This window comes from Opisthorchis viverrini, assembly GCF_000715545.1.
Source record: "Opisthorchis viverrini unplaced genomic scaffold opera_v5_73, whole genome shotgun sequence".
NCBI lineage: Eukaryota > Metazoa > Platyhelminthes > Trematoda > Opisthorchiida > Opisthorchiidae > Opisthorchis > Opisthorchis viverrini.
This window is the reverse complement of record NW_008751729.1, coordinates 350,862-368,293: the sequence shown is the minus strand read 5'-3', so window position 1 is coordinate 368,293 and position 17,432 is coordinate 350,862. Positions and strand designations below refer to the sequence as shown.

The following is a 17,432-nucleotide window of genomic DNA, read 5'->3' as shown; positions in this document are numbered from 1 at the left end:
TACAAACAAAACGGGTCGAAATCTTCCTCGAAAGACCTCGGAATACGTATGTAAAACAGAATGGCTCCTGTGGTAGCTCATTCAGCGGAGCAGGTGGCCGACAATCGAAAGGTTATGGGTTCGAATCTAGTCCGAGCACTCTGTCTTGCCAATATATTGAAGTATTGGTAGCTCGGTTGCATTAACTGGTTGTAATTCAGGTGGCTGCTGCTGCGTTTGGAAATTTGCTTACACGCTTCTCGTCACTAATCGGGGCGAATCGTCTACAAGCAAACTGCAGAGCTTGTTTAACAGATCAACAGCTATAGGCCTACAAACAGCTTCCTTTCCTGTTTTTGTTGCATATAATAGAGTCCATAGTCAAGCTGTTGGAATACATTGCAGATCAGTCGCTACAAATGACAATGCAACGAGTCAAAGTTGGGTTTTTGAGTGTACACCGTGCTCCTCGGACAGACCACCCGGTTAGCCCTGTTTTTGCAATTACTGCACAGTCACGCGATGGAAACCAAAAACACTTGCTAGCTTCAAGACACGGCCGATAACATTCACATCCTATGCACGAAAACTAGCACCACCAGCAGCCCGACAATTATGACGCTATTTTTAGAACGCTATGTCAGCCGATATTTACTCATTGTTTTCACGTCTTTTATCCGTTGGTGTCTAGTGTTTTACGCCTGCAACCAGGAAAACTAAGGTATTTCTGTCTCGTAATATTTCGTCCGCGCCCAACTACCAAGGGAGAAACTAGCTTATCTCCACCGTTATCATCCGTAAGTGATCACGTGAAACTATAAATTGGCTGACATCATCATCTTTTCAATTAGCGTATGATAGAGTCAAGAGTCCGTAATGAAATTAGCGAACGATGATCTCACTACGTGTGGTAGGCCATCAATCTGCTGTCAAACGACTATATGCACTTACTCAGGTTCTCATGAATAGGCTGACTTCCCTCAAAAGCTTGACTGGCGTCTAGTGTGCAGAACTGACCGCATTTTCTCATATCATCAATCAACCGAGCTAGACGCTAGGGCAGGTAGAACACCATTTCAGAACTTCACATAGGTTCCAGGTGAGTCTGCCATCGAAACCAAATTGGCATGCAGATGAGTGTAAAAATTGAATCTATGCAGATTGTTTCCTTTCTCAGGGCCAGGTATGCGTGTAAAAATGTCTTTTCAGCTAACCAGTCAGAAGGGGAACTTTATTTATCCGAAAATTTTGATTAGTAATAAAGTACACGCAGTGGTTAACCATAGTGGTTTTGTATAAAACCTCGAAGTAAAGTTTTTCGAAGCCTGATGCGTTATTGCTGAAATTCTGTTGGTAGCAGCTGGCACGTTTCCTGTATTTGAAACTTTACTGTCAGATACCTGGGACATAAAAACTTGCTTAGGCACACATCCATCATATGAAGATTTGGTCAGTTTCCCGCGGAAAAGCGAAATGGCTACTAATCAATAAATCTAAAATGCATAAATGTACAGAAGTGTAAAAATTGTTTGCAAAGTTGTGCTGTTTTCAGTTGGCTCTACTCACTTTTGAAATTTTGCAAAGTATATCAATTCGGCAAACCGAAAGGTAAACATTTGCCAAATTACTGATAGCAGTGTATCTTTCCGGATCATTTATTGGTAGAGAAACATCAACGATCAAACTTGCTACGCATATGCGACCGGCATTTTACACACTAGCTAAGAATATATGTTCCTCTTGTCCGTCCGTACAACATAGGTGTCCTTGGTCAGTCCTGAATCAACACATCTATATTTCATTTGATACCAGAATTAGCCAATTTTCGAGCACAGGTGCACCTTGCACAATAGTTGTTTCCAGTTTATGAATAACAACAGTTTGATTTAGACACGGATAACCATAAGACGAAGTACACTTAGGACTCAAACCCGGTAACAGCGGCTGGTCCCAAACGGTTACTATGGGAAGCGAGGCTTCCAGCCTGGCTTTACATGGTGGATTCGACGTTGCGCCAGTACTATGTAAAGCTTAGATTGCCAAATTTCCCAATTTCCCATAACACTGTGTGAACGCTTGAGCCACTAGAAAATGGGACTTTTTCTCGTTGGGCTTGTGGGACCAATCAGAAACGACAAATTAGGGAAGTGCTCGCTTTTGACGAGCTCGTTTTTAAGTGTCTTTTATCGTTGTAGTGTTGTACATTAAAGTAATACTATACCATTTGTTAGAGACTACGAGTCTCCCAGCAAATTCGCATTACTATAATCCCAGAAACCAAGAAAATAATTTATAGATAAAATGCTCTAGAAGCAAACAAAATAGGCTCACACTGCGGTCTATGATATCCGTGCAGTGAATTCTGCACATTCAGGCATGTAATAGTGTTGTTGTAATGCTAGACAGTGTGTTCGACCAGTGTTCTACATGTGCAATATTTTGAAGTTACCATATATGAATGACATACTGCCTTGACCGTATGTTATATCAACAGCAAATATTTTCCCTCAAATTCAGATCAGAATCTCGGCTATGGTTTCGTAAACTACATCCATTCAAAGGACGCTGAGCGAGCTATCGCAACACTGAACGGATTTCAGCTACAGAACAAAACCATCAAAGTAAGTTTCCCGAATCTTACTGCACATACATATTTGTATGCAATTTCGTGTACCTCTGCAGTTTTTGACAAATCTATCGACCCTATCGATCTGTATTTTCACGCTGGCCTAGACAGCATCTGGGTTTAAGTAATACGACCAAGTCAAGTTGTGCAAGTGCTATTTCGAAAACGAAGCACGAAGCTAAATGTCGAAATTGGGAAAAAAACTTCTTTCATTCACACCTGGAACAAATGCACACCGGCAGCATTATTTGCCGGCGAAATTAAGTTCTTTGTCAAAAACATATCTGAACATTCTACTGAGCGCATCAATAGCCCGTATCAGTTAGAGTAGATTCAGAATGTTCTGTTATTTACGGTCCATATATGTTGTTTCCGACAAGTGAAAATCGAAACACTGTCTACTATCCATTGTATCAAGTTTACGAGATTCAGGACATGTTGTGTGCTATTGAAGCATGACAGTAGCAAATTACGATAATCAGGAAGTGTTCACAGGCATGTACGCAAAAGGATATGTTCATATGTCACGGCAAGTTCCGCTGTGCTGTAAAATGTTCTCCACTCTGTGCGTTGATTACGATGAGTGAATCAGTCTACTTTTTCAATGGTCATAGAACAACAATGTTAAATGGATTATTTCCTACAAAACAATGCTCTTCTAATAGAGATAGCTTGAGACGTGCTAACTCATTACAATAGATAAAACGTTCGCATGAGGGACACCTCATATACTCCAAATCGGAGGGAATGTTTACAAGAAAAGCTTGCCAGATGAGTAACCTATTTTGGCGCATTGTCAGCATTTGGCTGGTTATCTTAATAGCCATTTGGAATTGTTTTTTCGGTAGATAATTGCTATGTGGCAACCGGCAGGTTGTTCCACTGCTTGTATGGCAGCTCCATTGCATGGAATGAAACCGATTATCAGAAGAAGGCAGTTGAGATTAAAAGAGTTAATAAAACATGTCGAAAGAGAAATCCAGAGACTTTCAACGGAGTGACTCTTGGGTGAGCAAGTTTTATGTTATGACATAATTTTTCGGTGATGCCAGAGTCGTTCGATGTGTGTGGGATTATCCGGTCTCCTCAATGCTTTCGTAGTTGACACTTGTTACATAGCTGTCGCTGCAGTGTGTGAGAGGGATATAAAAGAGAGCTGGTTAGAGAAGAGTTAGCAAATACCACAACTGCCATGTTCCACTGAGGACTGAAATGATTGTAGCGCACTACATTGCACAGCAAGCTGTGTGCGTGAAAGTTGAACGAATGTGTATGTTGCGTCTCATCGGTGAATGAGAGTACGTACCCGTTCTGTACATAGGCTGTATCAGCTTTCATTAGAAAAACACGAGGTGTTCACTTGGCAGGCAGATGTAGGATCGAATGCGGCGGTTCCACTAACACGATAGCGCTTTCCGCTTGATCCATCAAGGTATTTTATCTAAGAAGTCATATAGTCGTTGCTCATTTCGATAAAATGATACTCAACCGAAATTCAGGGATCACAGTATCGCCTCCATTGTCAGGAGGGTCGTGAGGGAAAATATCCTATTAAAAACACTTTAGAAAATTTCGAATGAAATCTAAAAATCTGAAGTATTGATAAACCAATGCATGTGCACGGTAGTCTTTAGAGCTCTCTTGTTGGTTCAATGATATAATGTTTTAGACTGATGAATCCAATCAATTTCTCAGGTCAATTCAACTCATCCACCATCAGAGTATCCCCTCACAATGTCACGAGTCCATTAAATGGTGGGCTTTGCAGTATGTGCGTTATCACCCTGGAGGCGATAGTCCACAAAACGTCGTTTCCTTCTTCAGATCCTTGAAAAAGTGGTGAGGTAGCAGAAAGCTGGTGAAAAATTGTGGGAAATTATGTTTCCATGTTGGCCACATCTCCCAGGCTAGTTCTTATTCCCATAGCAACCAATGCCAGAAAAGCCATCCCGGATATCCTTGCTCGCGTGCAAACGTGTTCCTATCTCAGGCATTTCTCGTGGGTGATTTTTTTCACGAAAAAGAACTGATTTGGTTCTCACATAGGTAATCAACTCAGTTCTACCTATCAGAATTATTCAAATAATTGGGGATGTTTGATCTAGATGTGTTTTCCTCTGACTATTATGCACATTTATTTATACGCTTTATTGAGTTTCTTGCATTCTTTACTGCGGATATAAGGTCTTCGGTAACATGCTTCGTGCTAGCGTCTTGTCAACCAGATAAACCCTCTCGGACTCGCGCATGCAAAGGAATATAACACCAAATAGAGTGAGTGGTGTAGACTGAAGTGTTGATGTTATTAAAAGTCAATCGAAGATTCAAGTTTCGGTAATATAAAAGCTCCACTGTGGTCAGTTTGAAATTCACAATAAATCTGAAGCAAACCAGCTATCCCCATGCAATATATGATGATAATCGTTCAGCTCTAACATCACTTTGGTGCCTAACTACTAGTTTGCCCGAAGGAAGCAAGAGGGCTGAGTGCTGTCAGGTTGCCCAAGTCTAAGGCAAGGGGGTTGAGATACTGGAGTTGGGTTCGAACCGTGAATCTTCCACCCAGTAAGTTGGCACCGTATCCACTGGGATATCCTGAGCTGTCATTTGCAAGAGATGAGACCGATTCCAATTCCACATTATTGCAACCCAGGGGTGCAGTGCAGAAGTAATTGAATAATCGTTGACAGAATAGTTTGCGTGTAAACTCTTACATACGGAAAGCACCCAGCACTTTGCATTGTGAGCTTAGATCTCCAAATACAAAACGCGAAAAGCACAATCTTCTCCCAGTAATACTACAGGACAGCTGAGAAATTTCGTTAAGAGTGACTGGTGCTCCAGATAAGGGATATTACGAACGCTTTCAAAATGTTACTGTTCTTGGTTGGAGTCAAATCTTTCGAAGCAGTCTGTAAGTTCAAAGACTTCGGCCACATGCCCACAGGACTTAGGGACTTTGTTGATGACGAACATCATCACCACTGTAAATGGGTCAAAGTGAGCGCTTCCTTGTTAAATCAATGAGACCAGTGGTAAAACGGCACACAAACCACCTTCGGTCCCATCTGTTGGGATAGAATTAGCAGCTTGTGTATCAGGTGATTACGAAACGGCCACTATTGAATGCGTTGTAAAAACACTGTGCGTCCAAAATCGATGGCAGCTGTTTTTTTTTAGCTTTTGCTTCATTCTCACACACTCCGTAGGAGAAGATCAGCTTCATCCACTGTAAACTAAGCCGCCGAGTATTTGCCTATGTTCACGTTTATTTTTCACAACAAACCCTAAAAATGCTTCGTCCAAGTCTCGGTTAAAGCGTAATCTGTACTTACGATCTGAAGGCCGGCCTTTCAACACACCGTAAGGTTAGCTTGTTGGAGATGGTACTATGGCAGTATGATTTTTTGTTAAGGTGAGTGTCCTCATGTGTGAAACCATTAGATTTGCCAGGTTTAGGCTAGGACCCTACGGGACCAAACAATCGAGACGTCAAACAATCACTATTAACTATTGTCAAAGATCATGGAAAGTCCTTTCTGAACAAGATACCACCAAAACAGGAGAGATTCTGACCTCGCTGTACAAAACGTTTGCCACATCATTACATGACGCTCAGTAAATACGTAGGGTTCCACGGCCTATATCAGAAAACGATCTAGTCAATGACTTTAAATATTGACCTTTATTCCAACCACCCAACCAATAAATTAAGGACTGACGCCATTGAAGGCTATCCACAGAACAGTGCTGATGAACGGTACATATGATACTTAAAATAACCCACCGGAGGGTTGTGAAACGAAACGTTTTGACCTATGCCTGACATTTGTAATGTTTCAGACATTTGAGTTGCTTTATATTAAAAAAATGGAAGACTGGCTTTTCAATCCTGAGTCAGGCACTACCAAACAGCAGGTGAACATGTTTGTGGAAATGTTTCAAAATCTATATCCTTCCGCCCCAGATGCATGAAGTCCACCAATCTGTTACGAAGGACCAGTGGCTGTATTAATTAAAAAGAAATAGATTACAGTAGTTCAAATTAGGCAAGTGTGGAAGATCTGGGGTTACTTAAATGTAAAGAGACTACTCTCTAGAGGAATGGGCTTCAAAAGAACACAACATAGAGAAGGTCATTAGATAGATGTGTTAAAGTGATGACAATATGCTCACGGAGTTGGATGAAGAATGAAAGCCTATTATCAAGGTAGATTTGGTTACTTTTTGGCTCATTATTAAAGCTTATGAATATCCGATTGTGGAAAGGTTTAGGCTGAGCCCTTTAGTGTGACACCAGTATTGTAGATTGTGTCGTCCAAGACATAAAATTTATCCAGAACTTCATCTAGTCTGTCTGCAGAAAATTGAGGACAGTGTGCCGACCTGTAAAAAAAAGTCTCAAAAATTAGATAAGGATTTGTGTGTGCAAGAGTCACTCGAACGCTCTATACCATCACTAGAACATAAGCAGTTGGTGACTCAGATGAGAAGACAAATAAAAAATAATGGGTGTGTTTCGTGTCCCGAAAAACTTGATCGATCCGGAAACGATTGCAATAGGGAATACCAATTAACTGGCGTTAACCGCGATACCTAAACTGGTCACACGCAAGTTTATGTAGAAGCAGCCTCTTTCGGGACCAAATAAAGTCCCCTATTTACACAGAAATGATCATGGACGTATAGATTTTCTAGGTAGGGGAGACATTGCTGATAAAAGTGTGGTAGGTAAGCTATGGTGTGAACCAACTCGGTTACATCTACGACCTGCCACACGAGACTAACTCGCGGATGCATTTTGAACAGATTCTCCGAACAAATTGTGTTAGATTAGCTAATCTTGAAAGCCGAAATTTCCATTAAAAAACGTTTCAAGACGGAGAAACAGCACGTAAATGACTCCAAGGAACACCTTTGGATGAGAATTAAACGGCAACGCCATTTCAAAAGGCTCATGGTAGTTTTGGATGGACTCATCTGACTCTCATCTGACATACTAACAATTCCAAACATGAAGCCACAAAAGATGGCTTAGTGAATCGGGCACAAAATAAAGAGAACAGTGCTTCTGCATACTTAAGCACACTTTCGTAGACGGTTAAGGTGCCACCATACCAACGTTAAGCGCAACAAAATCTAGTTTTTTGATAGAGAACCTGGTTTTGATCGAAACTTGCCCGCTTTTGGACGAGTAGTTGATGAAACTTGTTGCTGGCTCAAACTATGAATAGTTTGTTGTTTTCTATAAACACACGATTGAGTGAGCTGAACATAATAAATAGAGTGGACTTGCGTATAACATACGAGAACGCCCTTGATAGTGAGCTCGACAGCTCACGGTCAAATACGATGATGGGTAATACCAACGTACAAACCTCTGGTCGAGCTAAATACTTGCATATGAAAAAACAAAATTATCTCAGTGTGCGCGGCACCTGGAATGAGTATTCTGTTGGACTAGGCACTCACAGATCATTTCCAGTTTGCCCCCCCCCACATGTGACGGTAAATATCTGCAAGCAGCGCACTTGTTCATCAGTTCGTCGTCCTTCTACTCTGACTGTCCATTATGACTCCAGGGCATCTGCAACTAGGGTGGATGGGTGACAATGTGATATGGTCAATATTTGGCTTGTTCAGCTTGTGCTTGTTTTCGCAATGGAAACCGGTTTAGGTGTTATGCAAATATACCATACGGCGGTAACCCATACAGACACACAGTTGTAGGTAGGACTGTTCTCAGGCCTTATGTACTGCCTACATCTTTCTTGACTGAAACGTAAAAATACCATGCAATAAAATATATTAGAAACAAAATGGGAAACTCATTGTTCGTAACGAACTTTAAGTGACAAGTAAATAAAGAATCATTATTGCATCGATTGGCATCCATAGCTCCCGTTCCCATCGTCTTAATGGAGATCCGCAAGAAACTCGCGGTCGAGCAACAAATGTCCATACCAAAAATGGTCTTATTGACAGCATCATTATGAAGTAGTTGTTTTGCATTCCACCATAAGTATCACATTTGTGGTTTGAGAACATCGGTTTGTATAGTCTCCTCTGTTCTCATAGCGTTGTTCCACAGATGCCAATTACACACCTTCACATAGACAATAGCACAAACGACAGACTCAGCTGGGTTCCCGGTGAGTCTCTCGCAGAACCAGATTTGCTTGCAAATGAGTGTGTTTCGCTAATTTCATGCAATTTGTTTCCAAGTAGAACATAAGGTTGACGGAAAGTCGGGGACTGTGCCTACCTGATGAGTCTCAAGAAGGGCGAAACTGGTCATGGGCTGTCGACGACATTTCAGTAACCTTATGTGTAGTGCATTATGAATATCGCGATTTCTCGCATATCGTAGCGACTAAAAAATGAGGCGGCCTGATGCAGCACTTTCACTTGTCTGGAAACATCACAAACGAGAGATTCAGTTGGGTTGCAGGTGAGTCTCTCGCAGAACCAAATTTGTTTGCAAATGAGTGTAATCCACACAGACTCCTTCCTGTGGCAGAATGATGAGATCGCATAGCCATCGTCAAATTGTTTTATGATTAGCATCAGCGCTTTCAACTGCATAGATTTCAGAAAATGATAATTATTGGAATGATTGTCCTATTTATCTGAGAGATCCGCACGGAAGTTCACTCCTCTATATTTTCCAGGAATCCTCCACACACAAGACGTTCTGCTCGGCAATTTTATTTATCTGCCAAGCCTCTGTGATCGTAGCTTACGCTGATAGACAGGCAACATTTCAATTTTCAAGTCGTGATTGTAATCATAAATTAGCTTTACTAGGGAACAAAGATATATAATTTGAAGGCTCGTCACATCCTTGCTGTTGTGAGCATTTGGCAACAAAATTGGCTGGGTTTCATTTAAACCCCATCTATCTCAGAATGTCTGTTTTATGCGGCTATTCAAAATGATGATGGAAATTTTTATGCAACCCAGATATTGTCTTGATGTTCGGTGTTTTTCTCCCACAGTTTTTGTTGCTCATTTCGATGCATGAAACTTTATTAGCTGGTTTTGAAACATCAAGTGGGATGGGGTGAAATCAAGTGAAAAACAAGAGTTTGCTGTGCATACATATTGGCGTAACTATGACGTCTGTGTGAAGCGCTGTCGCAGTTGCATGGCCTACAAATATACCTACATACGCACTCAGCTTCACTATACAGACGTCTCAAGAGAGACACACACGCATACAGACACGTTCAGACCGGTGGAGGGTTGCAGTCGAGGCATCAGAATTTGGCTGACACCGTTTTCGGACAACCGGTGGATCAGGAGACACTGTAGGGTGTGCGCATACACGCACTCACACAGGCTTTACGTGGCTGGGATTACTTGCGCGTGTGCGTGTTGATAAGGCATGTTCAGATAATGAAAACATCCACATAGTTCCATTGAGCCCTAAGCGATTTAATCATTTCAAAGTGGAAGACTACATAAGACCTGTTTACTGCGTACTAAATACGTTATACGGCCTACGGCCAAGTTGTGACCATGATGATTGAATGAAACTTCCGTAATGTTGATTCTAGGGCATAGATGAATTGCAAATAACTGGACACAACGAAAATAAACCTGGCTGACCTGTTGCAGCTTCCATAGTTGACACACAGTGAATAAAATGCCCGAAAAATAGGAAGGTGCAAGACTACCATTAGTCTTTACATTAGCTTAGCTGTTGATCGATGGAAGTGGACTAGTTTTTCCGCGAAATACCGTTAGTTACAAATTAATTGGTTCCAACCAGCGCGAACACCGAACTTCTTTCACAAATGTCCCTCTCAGTTACTTGCATATCAAGGTGTGTAACTGGACCATAAGACATTTGGTCACAGTTTCACTGTTAAAATTGGTGCTGTTACATGCGACAAGCAGACACATAATCCCATGTACACGTTTGACCCTGAGAAGTTGAGTTAAACTCATGACCATGTTCCGATTTTTAAGGACGAGCATTTCACGGTGCATAGTGTAGTTGATGCCAAACTGAGCTGCATGTCGTTTTTCCTCACGGGTAAACAATCGCGGGTATATTGATCTACCCATGTCTCGTAATTAGAGAAGGTTTACAGACTACAGAACTATATTTGAATCAACCGACCGAACAACCAGGTCTCCAATAAGGTGGTCGTTTCAAACATCTTTTGGTGACGAGTCACTGCATCGAAACCTGAAAGGTAGATCTCATGTATGTCATCATTAATCCCAAATGTTGTAGTCTGCAAAGTTTTGGGCTTCGGTGTATCAATAACAATAACACAATATATAGCGATGTAATACGTGTTAGAGACTTCAATCTGAACAAATGTTCGTGACCAAGGGATACGCTGTTATGTAGCACGATCTATAAGACCAATGCTACCATTAAAAGCACCTTTCACGAACTAATGGGTTACTAGTCATTAGACAGGAAAAAATGTCTGATGTACACTGTTTGAAAAGTGAGCATTCTCAAGCACCCTCTTGACTCTTCATAGACAGTCTTCGAATGATGAACAAACTCTGCAATCTGTGCCAATCATCATGCTCCATTAGGTACAGGAACGGCATTATGACACCTAACCAAACACTACTCACCATTTTACTCGGTGGTTTACACCGTTACATCATTCCCTAAACACCGATTTTTAAATTTTATCTGCCAAGAGATTTCCTCTTCTCATCTGACTTCCAACGCGCGTGCGATGATATTTTACAACAACAAAGTAGTAAGTTTATATGAATTCAGGCATCTAGGTATGCCTAGTCGGCTTACCCAAAAGCTAGTTCAAACGAATGCAGTGGTCTTCACGTAATCATCTGTATGTTAGTTGGTCGGTATTCCTGGAATTTTGTGGTTTCGAGACATTTCTTAAAGTAATACTATCCTATCAATATGTAGCACTTATTCACGCAAGTAAAAGATGCTTCTAGCACACAGTCAGTAATCACAAACCCATGTCTGAGCTAAGGGAGGACGCACTCAATCAAACACAATACAATAACGAGTGTCCGCATTTCCCAGTTAGACCCTTATTCATGCGAAACGAAAAGCAAGTACCGCAGCGCAAGTGACTCAATTATTTATTGACTGTACTGCATTATTGCACAGTAATGTAAAACATAATATATATATATGTATATATATAAAACATATGTATTATAATGTAATGTATGATATATATAATATACTCAACGGGACCGCCTAGTTCCTAAAAAATAATGAAGAAAGTCGGGGAGATCCCACTAATTTGGAAGTCTGTCACATAGCGTGATATTATTCTATGTTGGCCGGCTTTTAGGGTGTGGTTTTGATTTAGCCAGCTACCCCATTACTCAAATAGCCGGACTTCTGTTTATCAGTTCGGTTCTCTTGAATGAGCGCTAACAAGTCCCTGTAGAAGGCCCGATAGTCGCAAAGCAACGGATAGTGCAGGCTGATATCAGTAGCTAGTAATCAGACCGGGTAAGTAAAGCGTTGCTTAGATGACGGAGCAAACCTGAAACCAAAGTCGCGATTTTTGCGGACCGGTCGGCTGCGCTTGGCTAATTAGCCCCGACAGGAATGGCCCAAAATTCTCTGGAATCAGACCAAAGTATTGTCCCAACTTGTCTTCGTGGGATGGTAGATGAGGAAAATCTAAATAGATGAAAAAAATCAAGATAGAACACAGTATCCGCTGGTTTATTTCGTTAGCATAACACTCCACACTATTGTAGGATGTCATCATTTATTTTGCTGTTCTCGGTAGTGGGACGTAAAAATACATGTATAAAAGGGACGTTTGTACATAGTAGAGCAAACAGGTACCCGACAGTCATTAATTATTGTAGTTAGGAATACGGAATTGTTAAATTTTATTTCGAAACCCTCTGCCTTGCTCACGAGAAATGCAATACAAATCGAAAGTAGTCTTCGATTTTGGTGGTAAGCACTTAAAACGGTTCTTTCGGATCGGTTTGATGATCACTTGCTTGACGAGTGAGAATCTCGAACAAAATTCGACCACCCGAGAATTTCGATCCAGCTGCCTTACTGATCTAAGAAATCACAATCATTAACGTTCAGCTGCGTAATTTGACGGACTTTGGTCTGTTCTGCTGCGGTTATTGTCTTCGCAACTGCAGACAACTCTGAAAAACTAGACTTGTGCTATTGAGGAACCAAATCATGTGTAGTATCAATCCGTTGCAGCAACCTACACCCGTTTCATGGCCCAGTAAAGCTTGTGTCCTTTTAATTTCAGTGCATCAGGATCGACTCAGAATGGTCGAGTCGAGGTTCTCGCCGTTACTAGGCCTACCCGATGAGCGCGGTTTAGATTGTCTCTGTGATCTTGTAACCACTTACAGACTGCCAGCCCCGACATACACTGTCCACTGAATCAACCTCACAAATCCTTTAGCTCATTCGGATAGCCAGCTTCGTTTCTCCTCATGCGCTAAGCACATGGTTTTCATCATCGTGGTCGATATAGAATGTCGAGATCATACTGGGCAATTGCTCGTTCCATTGCTTACCCATTTCTCCTTTCTTCTAATCAAGTCTAGGTGGGCAGTTTTCAGTGGTGTAACAGTACGATTGGTAGCTGAAAAATTCCAAAACGACTTACCCTGTCACCACTAAATATGCACACCCTACTAAATTTCACGATCCCCCTGAAAATTTTACTTGTGGTTGTGTTGACAAATGATGTGTGATATTGCGCCACCCACACATGTTAGAATAGGTAACGATAACAGCACAGAGTTTGGTGTCAACCAAGATTAACTTGAGTTTTACAAAGCTGACTGTCGTTTGTCATTGAAAGGAAACAATACCTTGTGATCATCGAATTGAGTAGATGGACTTTAGGCAGTTAATTTTAACTTGAAATTCACCTGGTTGATCTTCGCGAGTCAACCTGTCCCTTGTGCTGATCCAACCAGAATGTAGCAACAGGTTTCATTCCCCAAGTTCATCAGTTGCACGGTAAGCGGTTTTCCATCACTTTGAAATCTTTTGCAGTGAGTGGTGTGGCCTGTTAAGCAAATTGTGCCCTAAACGCTGGTCGGTTTGGACGTGGTGGATGTAGATGTGTTGATTTAGAAAATAAGTTATAAATGCATCGCATCTGATTTGACTAGACCGTTGTTTACCTAACCACAGTGTTTTGAGGGCTGAAGCGATTTGTTATTGCATGTAGCTAATTTTGCACGACCAGCAAATTGCCAACTGCCGAGACAGTAAGTGTAGTGCCAAACAAGACGTGTTGTTTGTGAACTGGCGGGGCTGTCGTCGATGGAATGTTCCGTTTTTGTAATTGCAAGAACCAGTGAGCTCCAGTCACATACACAACACTCTTGGAAGCAATTAGGCTGAAATACTTTGGGTGGGCAATTATCCTGACTTCCAGCTCACAAGAATGTAAACGCCTGGTTCAGCTATAACATACTGAACCTAGAGGGATAAAGCGGGCTATGTGTGTCTGCAATAAAGCTTGAAGCCAGTTTTTTAACACTGAATGTCATGGGTCAGTAATGTTTCGCGTCTCCGGTAAACAACCGACAGAGTGAATCACTTTGACTGAATGTCGTCAGGCTCGTATGGCAGAGTTCGATTGCTAGATACTCTAGATACTTTAACACCAAGCGATCGATGAACCGACTTCTGCAAACTGCGTAGCATGTACAAATACACCACATGGGCTTCAGCCAGGACAAATGCGTGGTGTGTTCTTTTTCTTGGAAGCCTCCATTTTCGCCTAGTAGAAACTTCACACATGTTGTTCGGTAGTCTTCGCATATCAAAACCTCTCATTTGGGGTGCTTCTAAATTTGCGGTGTTTAACTGAGCTTTGAGTATCCCATCTATGTTGGTACTTTAGAGATTTTTGAAAAAAATTATTCTTAGATGCTCCTTAAACATGCATAGACACATGTTATTGTATACTGCTTCACAAAGGAGACCTTTATTTAAGATGCCGCATCCACCACTATTCCTCGTGGGAGCTGTGAGCAAATTGAATGGGAGTAAAGGCAATTCTAGCAAGCTGAATCTATTTCATTCAGTTAGAATATCAGTATTCTGATCATATTTTATGGAGATTTTCCCGGAGGGGCATTCGGGTTGGGTGAGAGGAAATGCCGTGACGGGAAATCCCACACGATATAAATAGCAAACAATGTGGGAACAGTTATTTTAGTGGACTTTTGTTCGGCAAAGGAATTACTGAATAGATAGCACCCGAACCTTTTTCGCTGATCAGCCAGTGCATAGTTGGAAAAAAATGCGGTTTGGGAGGAACGAAACGGGCTACTGCGTGAGAGGCAGTGACTCCCAGGCAGATAAGATGATAGAAGGTCGACAGGCCAAAGTGCAAAGGACCACACCAAGGTATTGGTATGGATATCTTGGCAAGCAACAAATATCGGTCACTTGTTCAGCTTTGATTTTTACGGCAGGGCTGCATAGGTAGCCACTCAGTTGCCCCCCTGTCAATTGCCAGTTACTCCCATGGCCCATAATGAGGGTTACAATTTGCAAGTAAGTGAATGGTAGAATTACGAGAGTCTCAGAGTTCTACCCACATTCTACGGTCAACCGTAGACAATTTTTACGTGGACGTGGAATCTGGCTATTTGTCTCGCTTCTCTTGACCATTTGAGCTACTGTCCCTTCAGATATCTCTAAGTTCTGTTATATTTTGCGTTTGGGAATTCTCTATATCCCCTCGACAGGATACATCGTGCTCAAGCATTTTAAGTGAAATTGAGCGGTTACCCAAAATTCACTTTCGCAAACTAGTGAAGGCAAGAGAACCATCTAAAGCATTACAGCCCGCCTATCCACACATAGATAATGGTTGCCTGTGCGTTTGAAGCGGAAGAAATGTCCGCTGATTTTTACTATCTTGTGAGTTCAGTTTACTATGTCACTAAGTACGTGAAAAGTATACTGCTACGATAGAATAGACCTTCACGAACCTTTAAAAGCAACGGCCGTGACATTTAGTCTTCGGCTGCTAGTCGGAGGGTTGTCTGTTCAAGTCGTTCTGGAAAATAATCAGGATGATTCAGTTCTACAGGGTTTCTAGCTTTTTTCGGCCCAGATTTATTTTTCTCAGAAGACAAAATCCCGGTTCAGATCCCCCGCTCGTTCAATGCTGCCAGCAAGGGCTATGTGTTTCAGTGATGCTTATTCCTGACTAAATTTAGATAAGCCGTTATTCCGATTCCGACTTGGAAACGAACGCACAGTCATCCACAGGATGAAGCATACGCGCATTTTACCTGCGTGACAGTCTTCTACCTGCGGGTCACTGTATACAACGAAGGCCTATTGTTCTCCACTTGTTGCTGCGCGCGCCCACATATGAGCAGGCAAATTGGACAACTGCAGAGTAGATGGCTTGGTCGCGGCTTTTCAGGCCATGGAAGCGATAGTGATTGAAAAACTTGTCGACCTACCTTGCACACTACCGGACTTCCACAATGTTTCGGGTTTTTAGGGCGGGGGCAGGGTCGCTCACTTCATGGATGGGAAGGCAGTCCACGGAAGAAGGAGAAGCACTACCGTAAATAAAAGAACTACTGTTAAACTTGTTTCATCATCCGAACACATATTTCCTCCCCCATCGGAGTCCACAACACGGAAACAAAAGAGTGCTGCACGCACGCGTATCTGTTTCTATCACGTTTCGAATGATTATTGGCGGACAGGAGAGCATTTTTTTCTCCACTTTCGTTAAACCCACGGAATTGGCATAAAATCCTACCTAATCTGACACTGATTGTTGATTTTAAACAACTGGAGTTACCCGGCCATTGCACTTGACTTGTTTCATTTTTTTCATACTTGAATGAGACTGATTTGACTCATTGTGGTATTTGTATTATATTGGCACTGAATCAGTGATGCAGTTTACGGTGATGACGGGAACTAATAATTCAGACAATTTTGATTGTTTCCCGCCACACTCCTCACCCGACTTTGTCGGTAAACCCATTTACCCCTAGACTTGATTACCGTCAGAAATAACACAAGCTAAACATCAGAATTCTCTTGAATGACTGACTTGCGCAGTGAGTTACAACTAAGGGCACACGAAGGACAGGAAAGGTGCACCAAAGCACCACCAAAATGTCGCAGAATATGTGCCCAGATTGTGGTTTATACTGTTAAAACTATGATAGATGTGGGCGAAATATACTTATTTGAAAACACATTTGGTTTTGCAAGAGACTCACCTGAAATCCCTTTGGATCTCTCGTCTGTGATACGTTCAGGCAACTGAATGTGCTGCACCAGCCTGCCTCATGTTTCAGTTGATACGATGAATATGATGGATGTGATCTTGAAATTGATGTTTTAAGGCCGATTCGGAACATAGTGCTCTGTACTACTCGGAATCCAACCGAAGCGTAAAATCTTTTGCGCGACAATATGGTAATATAATAATGAAATATACAGCTAGGTGGGTTTTCTACAACCAGAGCACAAGCATTTGGTCGGCGTATCCATATATTTACTTGATCGCCTTGCGATTCCACTAAAAAGCCCATGATTCCTGTCTAGCCCAGAATGAGCGAAACAAGAACCAATAATGCATGCTTTCGATCACTAGTCTCATTAAAAAGAGGCTCCAGAAGCTTGGCAGCCAACTTGATTGAGCGTAAATACATCACCCCTGTGTCAAAGCAATGCAACTATCATGGAGACATTTCGCTCCAGAATAATAATAATAATAATAATAATAATCATCGACAGCATGACATCAGTGTTCAACACCGATGCTTCACTGCCGTACAACCATGATTTATTTGAAAGCCTTATCGTGAA

The 17,432-nt window shown here is 41.8% G+C and overlaps 1 protein-coding gene across 1 annotated transcript in view; it reads left to right on the top strand.

Moving 5' to 3' along the window:
* T265_04418 (hypothetical protein) overlaps positions 1 to 17,432 on the top strand; it is a gene marked incomplete at both ends in the record, with an annotated part of 101,877 nt that overhangs the window by 56,286 nt on the left and 28,159 nt on the right. Inside the window, one exon of the mRNA XM_009169163.1 lies at positions 2,497 to 2,600. Coding sequence (XP_009167427.1) covers positions 2,497 to 2,600 — 104 coding nt within the window. The remainder of the gene's footprint in view (positions 1 to 2,496; positions 2,601 to 17,432) is intronic.